The sequence below is a fragment of the Ovis canadensis genome, chromosome 1, assembly GCF_042477335.2.
Source record: "Ovis canadensis isolate MfBH-ARS-UI-01 breed Bighorn chromosome 1, ARS-UI_OviCan_v2, whole genome shotgun sequence".
Taxonomy (NCBI): Eukaryota; Metazoa; Chordata; class Mammalia; order Artiodactyla; family Bovidae; genus Ovis; species Ovis canadensis.
The window spans coordinates 181,028,068-181,042,493 of record NC_091245.1 but is presented as its reverse complement, the minus strand read 5'-3'; the positions used below and the strand labels follow the sequence as shown (position 1 = coordinate 181,042,493).

The window sequence follows — 14,426 nt, the reverse complement described above, 5'->3', positions numbered from 1 at the left end:
CCCACCTTTTGCCCTCTACCTCCCGGTGACGTTAGCTCATTTCCCCTCCTTCGGTGCCTCCACTTGGTCTCGCCTAGCTCCGCCCCTCCCACTCCGCTTGCTGCCTCCCAAGATGGCTACGCTGTTGCCGGGCCCGGAGCCGTGGAACCGGGTGAGGATACCTAAGGCAGGGAGCCGTAGCGCAGTGACCGTACAGGACCCGGATACGGCGCTAGGTGAGTGAGGCGCCGGGCTAGGGGCGCTGGCTTTTCCGGAGGAGGCGTGGGGCCGGCGCACGTGCGCGCTGGGCGGGACTTCCGGAGCCCGCGGGACACTGGGAAGGGCAGAAGGGTCAGGAACTGGGGAATTTGCCAAGGAGTCTCGTGGGGGCACCCGGCTTTACAGTTGTTCGCTGGATCCACCGTGTCTATCGCAGGGCCTGGCAGGGGCACCGAAGGCTCGCGACCCAGCACCGCACCGAAATGGGGGAGAGGGGCGGACACAACTGGTGTCAGGGAAAAGTGCTGCCTGGGAGCCCGACGTTTCACTCAGCCACCAAGAGGCGTGGTCAGCCCTCCGTCTCTGCCGTGCTCTGCCTCCGAAGGGCTGCGGGTCGCCACTCAAGCACTCTGCGATTAAGCCGCAAATTTCCTGGGTCCCCCGTTCCTTATCTGTAAAATGGGGTTAGTTTCCCGGAGAAGGCAATGGCAACCCACTCCAGTACTCTTGCCTGGCAAATCCCATGGATAGAGGAGCCTGGTAGGCTATAGTCCATGGGATCGCTAGGAGTCTGACACGACTGAGCGACTTCACTTTCGCTTTCATGCATTGGAGAAGGAAATGGCAACCCACTCCAGTGTTCTTGCCTGGAGAATCCCAGGGATGGGGGAACCTGGTGGGCTGCCGTCTGTGGGGTCGCACAGAGTCGGACACGACTGAAGCGACTTAGCAGCAGTAGCAGCAGCTATCGCCAGGTCTCTGGGAGGATCTAAATGATGTCATTTAGGAAAGCGTGCTCTATCAATACTGTTCATACTGTTCATGGGGCTCTATCAGTGTTTGAATGGCATTGCGATTATTAGGCAGTAGGGCAGTAAGGTGGCGCTAGTGGGAAAGAACCCACCTTTCTTTAGGTAGAAGTAAGAGGCGCAGGTTCGATCCCTGGGTCGGGAAGATCGCCTGGAGGAGGGCATAGCAACGCACTCCAGTATTGCTTGGAAAAGCCCATGGACAGAGGAGCCTGGCAGGCCGCAGTTCATAGGGTCGTACAGAGTCGGACAAGACTGAAGCGACTTAGCACGCACACAGGTCAGTAAGAACTGGGTTGAGGGATTGAATCCCGGCTCTTCCCTCTGCTGGAACTGGATTGAGCAGTAGGGAATGTCTAACGTCTCTGGGCCTCAGCTTATTTTCAAACGGGAATAACAATAGTACTTTATTCATAGAGCAGTTCTGCTGAAAGGGAGTATTATAGAGTAATAATATAAAGTATTATTAATATAAAATAAAGTGAGTATTTGGAACAGTGCCTGATATAGTAAATAATGATCAGTTCAGTCCAGTCCAGTCGCTCAGTTGTGTCTGACTCTTTGCAACCCCATGGAATGCAGTAAGCCAGGCTTCCCTGTCCATCACCAACTCCCAGAGCTCGCTCAAACTCATGTCCATTGAGTCGGTGATGTCATCCAACCATCTCATCCTCTGTCCTCCCCTTCTCCTCTTGCCTTCAATCTTTCCCACCATCAGGGTGTTTTCAAATGAATCAGTTCTTAGCATCAGGTGACCAAAGTATTGGAGTTTCAACTTCACCATCAGTCCTAACTGAATACTCAGGACTGATTTTCTTTAGGATGAACTGGTTGGATCTCCTTGCAGATGATAGCTGTTATTAAATATTTATAACTTATCATCAGATTCCCCTCTCCATCCATCCATCCTGCCCCATTTACAGATTAACGCTACCCCTTCCTCTGTTCAGAAATACTTTTTAACAGGATTCCTGTTAAGCATGGAAATTCACTAAGTCTCTCCCCACCCCAAAGGCAGCTCATTCTGGCCTCAAATAGTTGGGAGAGTAAGAAAGTTCTCTGTGTTGTGTAAAGTTTGCCTTTGTGTTACTGCCACTGAGGATGCTACTGCTACCCTTAAGAGGCATAGAGAACACTATTAACTCTTATGTTCACAGCTTTTCAGACTAGGAGGCTGTTATCTTGTTTTGCTAAATAAGCACCCTGTGTTTAGTCAGATATTATATAATTTCCAGTTGTTATAGTGATTTCTCTTTTCTAAATATATTCTTAAAGTGGTATTAGAGAAGTATATAAAAGTGTCCCACCTTCAACATACTTAAAGTATTTCAGTTCAGTTCAGTTGCTCAGTTGTGTTTGACTCTTTGCGACCTCATAAACCGCAGCATGCCAGGCCTGCCTGTCCATCACAAACTCCTGGAGTTTATCCAAACTCATGTCCATTGAGTCGGTGATGCCATCTAAACATCTCATCCTCTGTCATCCCCTTCTCCTCCTGCCTTCAATCTCTCCCAATATCAGGGTCTTTTCAAATGAGTCAGCTCTTCCCATCAGGTGGCCAAAATATTGGAGTTTCAGCTTCAACACCAGTCCTTCCAATGAATACCCAGGACTGATCTCCTTTAGGATGGACTGGTTGGATCTCCTTTTAGTCCAAGGGACTCTCAAGAGTCTTCTTCAACACCACAGTTCAAAGCATCAATTCTTCGGTGCTTAGCTTTCTTTATAGTCCAACTCTCAAATCCATACATGACTACTGGAAAAACCATAGCCTTCACTAGATGGACCTTTGTTGGCCAAGTAATGTCTCTGCTTTTTATTATGCTGTCTAGGTTGGTCATAACTTTCCTTCCAAGGAGTAGGCATCTTTTAATTTCATGGCTGCAATCACCATCTGCAGCGATTTTGGAGCTCAGAAAAATAAAGTCAGCCACTGTTTCCACTGTTTCCCCATCTATTTCCCATGAAGTGATGGGACCAGATGCCATGATCTTCGTTTTCTGAATGTTGAGCTTTAAGCCAACTTTTTCACTCTCCTCTTTCACTTTCATCAAGAGGCTCTTTAGTTCTTCATTTTCTGCCACAAAGGTGGTGTCATCTGTATATCTGAGGTTATTGATATTTCTCCAGGCAATCTTGATTCCAGCTTGTGCTTCTTCCAGCCCAGCATTTCTCATGATGTACTCTGCATATAAGTTAAATAAGCAGGGTGACACTATACAGCCTTGACGTACTCCTTTTCCTATTTGGAACCAGTCTGTTGTTCCATGTCCAGTTCTAACTGTTGCTTGCTGACCTGCATACAGGTTTCTCAAGAGGCAGGTCAGGTGGTCTGGTATTCCTATCTCTTTCAGAATTTTCCACAGTTTATTGTGATCCACACAGTCAAAGGCTTTAGCAGTCAATAAAGCAGAAACAGATGTTTTTCTAGAACTCCTCTTGCTTTTTCAATGATCCAGCGAATGTTGGCAATTTGATCTCTGGTTCCTCTGTCTTTTCTAAAACCAGCTTGAACACCTGGAAGTTCATGGTTCACGTAGTGCTGAAGCCTGGCTTGGAGAATTTTGAGCATTACTTTACTAGTGTGTGAGATGAGTGCAACTGTGCGGTAGTTTGAACATTCTTTGGCATTGCCTTTCTTTGGGATTGGAATGAAAACTGACCTTTTCCAGTCCTGTGGCCACTGCTGAGTTTTCCAAATTTGCTGGCATATTGAGTACAACACTTTCTCAGCATCATCTTTTAGGATTTGAAATAGCTCAACTGGAATTCCGGAGAAGGCAATGGCAACCCACTTTAGTACTCTTGCCTGGAAAATCCCCTGGACAGAGGAGCCTGGTAGGCTGCAGTCCATGGGGTGGCGAAGAGTTGGACACGACTGAGCGACTTCAATTTCACTTTTACTTTTCACTTTCATGCATTGGAGAAGGAAATGGCAACCCACTCCAGTGTTCTTGCCTGGAGAATCCCAGGGATGGTGGAGCCTGGTGGGCTGCTGTCTGTGGGGTCTCACAGAGTTGGACATGACTAAAGTGACTTAGCAGCAGTAGCAGCAGCAACTGGAATTCCATCACCTCCACCAGCTTTGTTCATAGTGATACTTCCTAAGGCCCTCTTGACTTCACATTCCCGGATATCTGGGTCTAGATGAGTGATCACACCATCATGATGATCTGGGTCATGAAGATCTTTTTTGTATAGTTCTTCTGTGTGTTTTTGCCACCTCTTCTTAATATCTTCTGCTTCTGTTAGGTCCATACCATTTCTGTCCTTTATTGGCCCATCTTTGCATGAAATGTTCCCTTGGTATCTCGAATTTTCTTATCTATTAGGTAGATAAGAAAGACTATGGGTATCTATAGTCTTTCCTCTTCTATGGTTTTCCTCTATTTATTTGCCCTGATCGCTGAGGAAGGCCTTCTTATCTCTCTTTGCTATCCTTTGGAACTCTGCATTCAAGTGGGTATATCTTTCCTTTACTCCTTTACTTTTCACTTCTCTTCTTTTCACAGCTGTTTGTAAGGCCTCCTCAGACAGCCATTTTGCTTTTTTGCATTTCTTTTTCTTGGGGATGGTCTTGATCCCTGTCATCTGTACAGTGTCACGAACCTCTGTCCATAGTTCATCAGGCACTCTGTCTATCAGATCTAGTCCTTTAAATCTATTTCTCACTTCCACTGTATAATCATTAGGGATTTGACTCAGGTCATATCTGAATGGTCTAGTGGCTTTCCCCACTTTCTTAAAGTGTTTGGTGTACCCTAAATGACTCTGCAAAGTATTCGTATGAAAGAATATTAAAATCACGATAAAATGTGATATGATATACATTCTAGTTTAATAGATGTTTTCTGAATGATTTCATGAACATGATATCATCTGTCACCATTTTCCTTCCTTCCTATGTCATTTCTTACATACTTAGAAATGTTTACTTATGTTCTTACAAGTGAAGCTGATTGTGTTGTTATTGATTTCTTTAAAACAGATAAGGAAAGATGCTTCTTTTAGTGTATTTTTTGTATAATATACTTAATGTAGAAATGCATGTTAAGTCTTATTACTAAATATCTCTGCATTAGACCTTTGCATTGCAGCTATAATTAAAGAATGCTGTCGCATTACATTGTCACTGAAGAGCCGAACCTTAGATGCAGAGACAGATGTATTATGTGCGATCCTTTACAGCAATCACAACAGAATGGGGCGCCATAAGCCCCATTTGGCCCTCAGACAGGTAAGGCGAGAGCCCTGTATTTAAGATAAAACATTTTTACTTGGTGAAGCTGGAGATCACACTGCCACTTAACTTTTGTTATTTATGGAAATTGAAGTAAATTACTTGTGATTTACTTGGGCTTTCCTGATAGCTCAGTTGGTAAAGAATCCACCTACAATGCAGGAGACCTTGGTTTGATTCCTGGGTTGGGAAGATCCACTGGAGAAGGGACAGGCTACCCACTCCAGAATTCTTGGGCTTCCCTTGTGGCTCAGCTAGTAAAGTAGCTGCCTGCAATGCGGGAGACCTGGATTTGATCCCTGCGTTGGGAAGATCCCCTGGAGAAAAGAAAGGCTACCCATTTCAGTATTCAGGCCTGGAGAATTCTGTGGACTGTCCATGGGGTCGCAAAGAGTTGGACACAACTGAGTGACTTTCACTTCACTTTCACTTGTGATTTTTAAGTGTTAAGCCCACAATCACATGTGAGCTTTCAGTTTTTTTTCCCTGAAAGCATTTCAAAAAACAGTCTGTATTAGAAAAGAACTATGTTCGATTCTTTCCCAGTCTTGTTTCTAGTAGGTAGATAATTATGAAAAAATTTCTTCATTATATACAATCTGTAACAAATTACCACTCCTTTGTCTACTTTAAAGATTGAGTGATTTGATCAAAACAAAATGTTGGATTAAGAAACAATTTTCCTGAGCATAATCAAAATCCCCAAATCATAAAAAGAACAAAGTTGCAATTTATTGTGGTAAACAATCTAATTGGGAATATATTAAATGAATATATAACAAGTTGTGTAAAGTGTTTTGTGTATCTTTTGAAGTTTAAGACAAAATTGGGTCCTTCTAGCTCAGGGATTACATACACAGAATAGAGCCTTCTAAGTTCTGTATATGCTAATTTATTTGCTCTTTCATTTTATTAATTCTCCAAGTATTTTTGAAACTTTCTATGTGTCAGGCACTGTGCTTTGTGCTAGGTGTATGGCATTATCTCCAACCTTAAACAGATTCATGTTCTTTGGTTAGTTTTCCATTCACATTACTTAAAGCAAAAAAGATGATTTCTTCACCAAAGAAAGATTTGCGATTATGGTTTTTTCTAAGTTTTCTTCTCTGGAGCAGGTTTTATCTCCTGAGTCTTTAACTCCAAAACCAAACTTGTTATCTCAGATTGAATTTATGTATTTCTCCTCCTGGCTTCCAGGTTGTCAATAAGTATAGTCATAAAAATTTGGTGTTCTGTTTTCTCTGCTCTCCCATCCGGTTAACTGATCAATTAACAGTTTCTCTGTGTCTAGTCCCTTTTAGTTCTGGCTAAATTTTAAAACCTTGTCAATTTTTTGTTGTCTTGTAATTCTGACTGATGTTTCCTCCTTTAGTCTTTCCTCTACTGTGGCATGTTCACACGTACCAAATCCAGGTTAATGATCCTAAAACAAAGCTTAATTTTTAATGGTTCTCCATTGTCCCCTGAATAAAGAGCAGACCTCTTAGCTTAACTTAGCAGATCCTTCCTGATCTGGCCTCTTCAGTTTTCTTAGCTCAGGCTTCTCTATGGTCTTCATCGTCATATATGTTGTACTACAAGCAGCCTGAACTCTTTGAGTCTTCCTACTCACCACATTGGTTCCCTCCTCTGAGCCTTTGCTTACCTGGTCCTGTATGTTTACAATGCCCAAGCCCTCCATCACTTGATCCTCATGTCTGCAGCACTTACGGACAGTGAAATTTAGTACTTAACAATTTACTGTCTTGTTTTATTAGTTTCACTATTAGAATCATGTTACTTTCAGAAAAGTTTATTAATACAATCTTGAGAAGAATAATCTTACATTTACTTTGGTCCTCTTTATAGCACCAAGCACATCCTGGACTATAGTAAGAAAGAAAGAAAAAAAGAAAGTGAAGTTGCTTAATTGTGTCCAACTCTTTTCGACCCCATGGACTGTAGCTCGCCAGGCTCCTCTATCCATGGGATTCTCCAGGCAAGAGTACTGGAGTGGGTTGCCATTTCCTTCTCCAGGGGATCTTCCCAACCCAGGGATCGAACCTGGGTCTCCCGCATTGTAGGCAGATGCTTTACCATCTGAGCCACCAGGGAAATCCAGTCACTGGTCATAACCTGAGCATAATCAAAATCCCCGAATCATAAAAAGAACAAAGTTGCAATTTATTTATTGTGGTGGTAAATAACTAATTGGGAATGTATTAAATGAATATATAATAAGTTGTCTAAAGTGTTTTATGTATCTTTTGAAGTTTAAGACAAAATCTGAGAAATTTATTTGGCTGCATAAATTTAAAATTTTTAACCAGAAGCAACTGCTTTGGGCTACAGGTTTCTTTACCCTAAAATATGGTATTCTGTGTATTTCTATACTTTGTATTCTGTGTATTTCTATACTTTGTATTCAGGGTAGTACTATACTTTGAAATTTTGAATTTGTTTTCGTGTTCACATCGTGGGTTTGTCTCTATTACACAAAAACATGTGAATTTGAGCTGGTCTTCCCCTTTCAGGTTGAACAGTGTTTAAAACGTTTGAAAAACATGAATTTGGAAGGTTCAATTCAAGATCTCTCAGAGTCATTTTCTTCTAAGTAAGTAGTCTAGTTGCTTTGTAATGGGCTTCGTGCTGGGCTGGAAACCTGGTGTCTTGCTGTGACCTCGCTTTAGACTTCCTTCATTATTGTTTGAATATAACCAATTATACCTTAGCTGTACAAACTTTATTTTAATAAAGGGCCCCTGGTATTTGTGGTAATCTCCCTCTGTTGGCTTGTGGGAAGGAATAGTGTGACACTGAAACCTGGGTGATGATAAGCTATTTTGAAACATAAATGTCAGTTAACTTCAGTGAGTCATTATTAAGCTTAACTACCTCAAATTGAGCTTAAAGCAATTCTGTACTTATTATATAAGTGTTTTATAGTTAAGAATGAAAGTAACATACTTTTCTATTTTTGTCAAGTGAAAATCAGCCTATAAATACCAAAGCATGTGTCATCCCCAGCCAACCAGTGGTGGAACTGGTGTTGATGAAGATTTTGGGAGCCTGCAAGTTGCTGCTTCGCCTGTTGGACTGTTGCTGCAAGACATTTCTGTATCCTTGAATCATCTAAAAAATGTTTTTCTGAACTTCAGTTGTTTGGATGTATTTAATGGGCTTCTCAGGTGGCTCAGTGGTAAAGAATCCACCTGCTAATGAAGGAGCCACAGGAGATGCAGGTTTGATCCCTGGGTCAGGAAGACCCCCTGGAGGAGGAAGTGGCAACCCACTCCAGTATTCTTGCCTGGGAAATCCCACGGACCAAGGAGCCTGTTGGGTTACAGTCCATGGGGTTGCAGAGTCAGACACGACTGAGCATGCATACAGGGATGAATTTAATAGTATTTCTGTTTGAAAGCTAGGGAGTATGTAGTTTTTCATATTTTCAAAGTAGGAGTTATAATTTATGCAAGTTCTTAAAATTTTGCTCTTTGGTCTCCTCTTCCTGGGAAGTGCCTGAAATAGCCATTGCCAGGGATTTCTACCTCTTTTTAATATGTATTATCCTAAAGGCATTGACAGTTAGAAATTCTTAATCTTAAAAGCTAATCCTTAGGAACCAAATTTATTAATGAAGCCTCTAGCAGAGTGTATATTACTTTTGTTAAAGCTTCAATGACTTAATAGAACATGTTTTAAGGCTTTAACTCCTTAAAATTCTGCATTGTGGTTTTTTTTTTCCCATAAATGTAACTCAACAAAACATAAATTGCTTTGATTCTGTTTTCCAACTTTAACTTGATTCTTCAGCTTGACTGTGAAACATCTAGGTTTGCAAGAATTCATTATTTTAAACCTTGTGATGGTTGGCCTCGTGAGCAGGTTATGGTATGTATGTACGTACCTTTGAAATCCTTCTCTTCTTTTTCATTTCTCTAACTCAGACTAGGTTTCTTATTAGTAGTTTTCATATTTGCTTTTCCATGGGATGTTGAAGGTGCAGAAATTCTGTTTCTTCATTTGATCAGAGTTTATCTGGGATGGATTAGGAAGCTAAGTGTTGTTATTGGGAAGCTAAGTTATGTCAAAAGACTAGGCTTTCAATCTGAATCCATGAGATCACTTCCACATTAACTAAGCAAATGAATTCCTAGGATTAGCAGCTGGAATTTAAAAAAAAAAGGTTCCTTTAATCATTCAGCTGAGCCATTTAAAATGAATGTGTTCCTGGGCAGTCTATATCATTCGTTTGTTTCTGCCACTAGATTTCTAATACTTAATGGCAATGACCTTCCTTATGTTTCTAAATTCCTTTCTTCCACATGAACCACTACTGCTTTTCCAGCCATAGCTATTGATGTAAAGAACACTGGTAATACTAGTTGCAAACCAAAGAGAATTTCCCTTGCATCTCACAATATATATTATGGAGCTTATCTGATGGATAATCAGATTCAAAATCTGCCCATTTGTGATTAGCTATAATTTGAATGGAAACAAAAAAAGAAAAAATTATTTCTAATCCTTAATTTCTGTCTTAATCTGTTTATCTCAAGTACTCTTTTCAATCATCCTGTTTTTTTATTCTGCTTGTTTTTAGAGCTAACAATGTTAGAATTACTTACCCTATGTTAGTATGATTATCATGTTAGTAATGTTAGAATTACTACTCAATGTCAAACCATATTATTCTTCCCTACAATGAAAATAGCTTTGATTTTTTAATTTTAATAATACATGTTTATTTGAAGAAACTTTTCAAAGAACCTGAAATTTGCCTAAAATCTTATCCTCTAGATAAAACCACATTTAAGATTTTGGTGCCCATCCTTTGAAATCTCTCTCCATGTAGTACTGTATTTGGTTTTATATAACATTTTGTACTTGGATTTTTCTGTATAAGCTGGACTAAATCTAGCTCTTTGCAAGTATCCACTGTAGCATTTTTTTGTTTTAAATCTGTAGCGGCAGACTGATAGGTGTTATTTTCAGCTTTGAATCTGTTAGTTATTATGTAATCTGCAAATTACAATTACTGGCTAATTCATGAGCTCTTACTTCTTTCCCTAGGGTTCTCTATAAAGATGTTTTAAAAAAGCTGGTTTCTTTATATGAACCATTGTTTGGATTACTTCAAGAGGTCTCCAGGATTCAACCATTGCCTTACTTCAAAGGTTTTACCTTTCCTTCTGATATTGTTGAATTTTTAGGAGAGCCCTATTTTGAAGTCTTTAAGAAAAAAATGCCTACAGCTTTTGTAGCTAAAGGAGTAACCAAACTGCTAAATAAACTGTTTTTAACAAAAGAGCAATCACAGAGGTCGGGTGAAGAAACTTTACTTAGAATTTCTGAAAAAGCTAAACAAATGAAGATCAATATACCAAATAACATGGATCTTGGACAACCAGTAAAGAGTAAGAAAATCTTAAAAGGTAATTTGCTTTGATATGGCTCATTTTCTTAAACTCTCTGAATCTTAACTCACATTATCTTTAGAGACGTGTGATATTAATAAGGTGTGTTTTCTAAGCTTGAGCATGTTATTTCTTTCTATTGTATCTTCATAGTTCTTTGCTTGCTTAACTCCCTTTGTTGTCATGTACTTAAGAATTTATTGTTTTGAAAATAGTATGCCTAATTGTTTTATCTGTACTCTATCTCCACAGAAAAGTCATCAGAATTTGATGTGAGAGCTTTCTGCAAACAGCTGAAACAAAAAGCTATTCAGGTTTGTCTGGCTTATTTTAATAATAGCTTATGATTTCTGCTAAGTGTAGATGCCACTTACCAAGGCCAGAGGCTGAATCTCACTTCTGGTTTTATCCTCGGCTCTAGGCATAGTGCCATCTTGGTCTCAGTCTGCTTCTGAATGAGTAGAGGCATTTCCAAGGGATCTGAGTGCATCTAGTTAATTCGGTTAATAGAATGCCTTCAGAAACATTTTACTAAGGGTTTTGCTAGGATTTTAAAATGATCCTAGGATCCACCATAGGAGTGGATTACACTGCAGCTTAAGAACATGGGCTTCGAAGTCAGATGGTTTGTGTCCTGGCTTTGGTGTGTAGTAGTTTGTGACCTTATGTAAGTTTCTTGACCTGTCCATGCCTCCATTTTCTAGAAACAGTATACACTTCATAGGGCTCTGCCAGTTTTAGTACATGTAAAGTATTCAGCACAGAGTCTCAAGTGTGGTAAGCCCTTACTTGATGTTAGATGTTGTCAGGTACTTCCATCGTCACTATCATCATCATCATCATCTTTTATCATGAGGCTTCTATTTCTGTCTTTCTGTCAGTGTTAGAGCTGCTGTCAGCGTTTGACCTCTCCTCAGCCAGTGTCTGTAAACTTGGTTTGTTCTGGATCTGACACGGATAAGAAGTTCTTTTACTCTCTTTTCAAAGTTGTTTTCTTCATGGGCTATTTCTTCCATTCTATTCAAGAATTCTTTTCTAACAAGTCAGTACTTTCTTGAAGGTTTACAAGGATTCCAGCTTGCATTTATATTTTGTCCAGTTTACAAGTTCTGGAGGAAGATGTCATCATCACCATAATACTTATACTGCATTTACTCTTTGCTGGGCATTGTTCAGAACTCTTTATATGTGTAAACTCATATAATCCTTGCAAAAGTCCTGTGAGGTAGGTGCTGTTCTTTCCATGTTTCAGATGAGAAAATTAAGGCAAAGAAAGGACAAGAAATTTGTCTAGGCCAGATAGCAAATATGGGGCAGAACTGGGATTTGAACCAGGCAGTTTGGTTTTAGTCTTTGTCATTTAATATTATTTGTTGTTCAGTCACTAAGTTGTGTCTGACTTTCTGCAACTCCATGCCTGCAGCACACCAGGCTTCCCTGTCCTTAACTGTCTCCTGCAGTTTATCATTACACCAGTCTCCAAATAGTTTTATCAGCTCTCTCTTAATAACTACAGCTCTCTGTGACTCCTGAAACTTTCTGCAGTCCATCACTTGTTCCTATGTGAGCTGGTTCCAGCATCCCTCTTATTTATGACCAATCACTATTTTATTTTTAGCATTTAGCACCAACATGCTTAGGGTGTTTTTAGGCCAAACCTTTATGGATCACCAACACAAAGATCGATGGGTCTCTGCCTTCTACTACTATTACTTGTTCTTCTTGAGAATGAGAAATTTGCAAGAAACGAAGTTTTGAACACAAGATGGAAGCAGACCTTGTAGGTGGCATATTTCAATAAACAGTAGTAGTTGATAAAATTCACTTGACTTCATGCAGAAAAGTGACGTTGAAGAGACAGAGGTGCCACATCAAAAGATGGTTGAATTGGAATTGGAAATATTGCTCAGTTAAGCATTTTTAGCATACATTCAGCAGTCATCTGCATTTCCACATTTATCAACAACATTTATGACCCTTCATTGAGGAGGTGATGAAAAACAAGCTGTGGTAGTCCAGTATTAGAGGAAAAGAGCCTTTCAGCGATTTTGTCTCCCGCCAGATAGACTTTGACCAATACTTAATTATGCGGAGTTTTATTCTTATGTGTAGGTTAAATGGGCTTCCCTGGTGGCTCAGTGGTTGAGAATCCACCTGCCAGTGCAGGAGAGGCAGGATGGATCTGCCGGAAGATCCCCGGAGAAGGAAATGGCCACTTCGGTATTCTTGCCTGGGAAATCCCATGGACAGAGGAGCCCGGTGGGCTGTAGTCCATGGGGTCACAAACACAACAGCAACACAGGTTAAATAAATATGTCTGTAAATGTTTATATTGTTACTTGTGTACAACTGAATTTAGCTATAGATGGGATCTGTTGTAGCACAGAAGGGAAAAAATCGTATTAGGAACAGTGAATAAAAATTTTTTTAAGGAAAGGAATTCCCTGGCAGTCTAGTTATTAGGACTGTATTTCCACTGCAAGGGGGGTACCAGTCTGTTCCCAGGGTTGAGGAACTAAGATCCCCAAAGCCAGGTGGCACAGTCAAAAAAATTTAAAAAGACAAACAGAAAGCATGGGGAACTGGAAAAAACTTTTCTCCTTCTTTTAAAAAGATGCATTTTCAAATGTTGATAGTGTGTGAGTCAACTTCTCTCTCTTGTTATATGTCAGTAACAGATCCAATATATTTTTCTCATTCCATATTTCAGGAGAAGAACTTTGAGTTTAAATGTTCTCCATCCAAACTAAAGGCAACCAAACATTCTTCTCAGAAAGCAATAGGAACTCCCTGTGTAAAAAGTCTTGTGCAAAGATTCCGAGAGGCTGAGACTTTCACACAACTTTCTGAAGAAATCCAAATGGCAATTCTGTGGTGCAGAAGCAAAAAACTGAAGGTTCAGACCACCTTTCTGGGTAACAAACTTCTTAAAAGTAATCGGCTTAAACATGTGGAAGCTCAAGGCTCTAGGTAGGTATATTATAAAAATTACATTCCTTTACTTCTTCTGTTATCTTTTAAGGCGAAAGTATATAGTCAGCCTTTTTAATGTCCAGTACCCTGGGGACTAAAATTGCAGTTTTGTTAGCTACTTTTATTGGACAGAGCTAACTATATGTATCATCGGGAGGAAGTAAATTTGGTCAATTGGATTTACTCTTCACCATTCCATCCTTTTATTCGAAAAGTATCAGGTGTGTCGGTGGTATGCTAACCTGCAGATGCAACTATGTGTAAGACAGATTTAATCCTCATGGAGTTCTGCCTCTCTGGTAGGAGATGGCCAGTCTGCCCGCAGCTTCAGTGGGATGAGGGTGTGAGAGCAGAAGATGCTTCTTCCTACAAGGCCACACACCAGACTCGAGTCAGCGTCGAGTAGTTTCCATTTACAGGAGCTAGACTCGCCATGTATTGCTTCATCCTTTTGGGATGCCTACATTCATAGCACTGCTTAAGGATGGTTATCTTTGTGAGCCAATATTGCTTGAATGAAGTTAGATATTTTAGGGCTTTATGTTTTTATTGAACAAATAATAGACGCGTGTAGTAACAATTTGAGACACAAACGGCCATAAAGGTCCTCATTCCCCCTTGACAGGGGCGATCACTGACCACTTTTTGCGTATCCTTCAAGAAACACTCTGTGCATCCACCACAATTTCTTACTATATTAATGGACATGTGTCTATTCAGGGCTTTATAATGGTTTCCATGGATGTCACTTGGTCACAACTTGTTAAATTTTCTTTAAAAATTTATGGAAAAACAATACCTGTTTTAGTA

At 40.3% G+C, this 14,426-nt stretch overlaps 1 protein-coding gene and 1 non-coding gene across 4 annotated transcripts in view; one reads left to right on the top strand and one right to left on the bottom strand.

Annotated features, from left to right (window-relative positions):
• The first annotated feature begins 3 nt into the window (after positions 1 to 3).
• Positions 4 to 14,426, top strand: part of NEPRO (nucleolus and neural progenitor protein) — a 16,377-nt gene continuing 1,954 nt past the window's right edge. Inside the window, exons 1-8 of one of the 3 annotated variants that reach the window (XM_069553351.1) lie at positions 5 to 215; positions 5,090 to 5,244; positions 7,761 to 7,840; positions 8,212 to 8,343; positions 9,040 to 9,117; positions 10,300 to 10,661; positions 10,896 to 10,957; positions 13,354 to 13,613. In XM_069553351.1, the coding sequence (XP_069409452.1) occupies positions 113 to 215; positions 5,090 to 5,244; positions 7,761 to 7,840; positions 8,212 to 8,343; positions 9,040 to 9,117; positions 10,300 to 10,661; positions 10,896 to 10,957; positions 13,354 to 13,613 (1,232 nt within the window). In that variant the 5' untranslated portion in view covers positions 5 to 112. Of the gene's footprint in view, positions 216 to 291; positions 1,288 to 5,089; positions 5,245 to 7,760; positions 7,841 to 8,211; positions 8,344 to 9,039; positions 9,118 to 10,299; positions 10,662 to 10,895; positions 10,958 to 13,353; positions 13,614 to 14,426 lie in introns of those variants that run through there. The other 2 variants (XM_069553356.1, XM_069553360.1) reach the window with 2 other exon arrangements.
• On the bottom strand, positions 7,270 to 7,341 carry TRNAC-ACA (transfer RNA cysteine (anticodon ACA)). Its single transcript has one exon. It is a non-coding gene; the product is annotated as a tRNA-Cys (tRNA).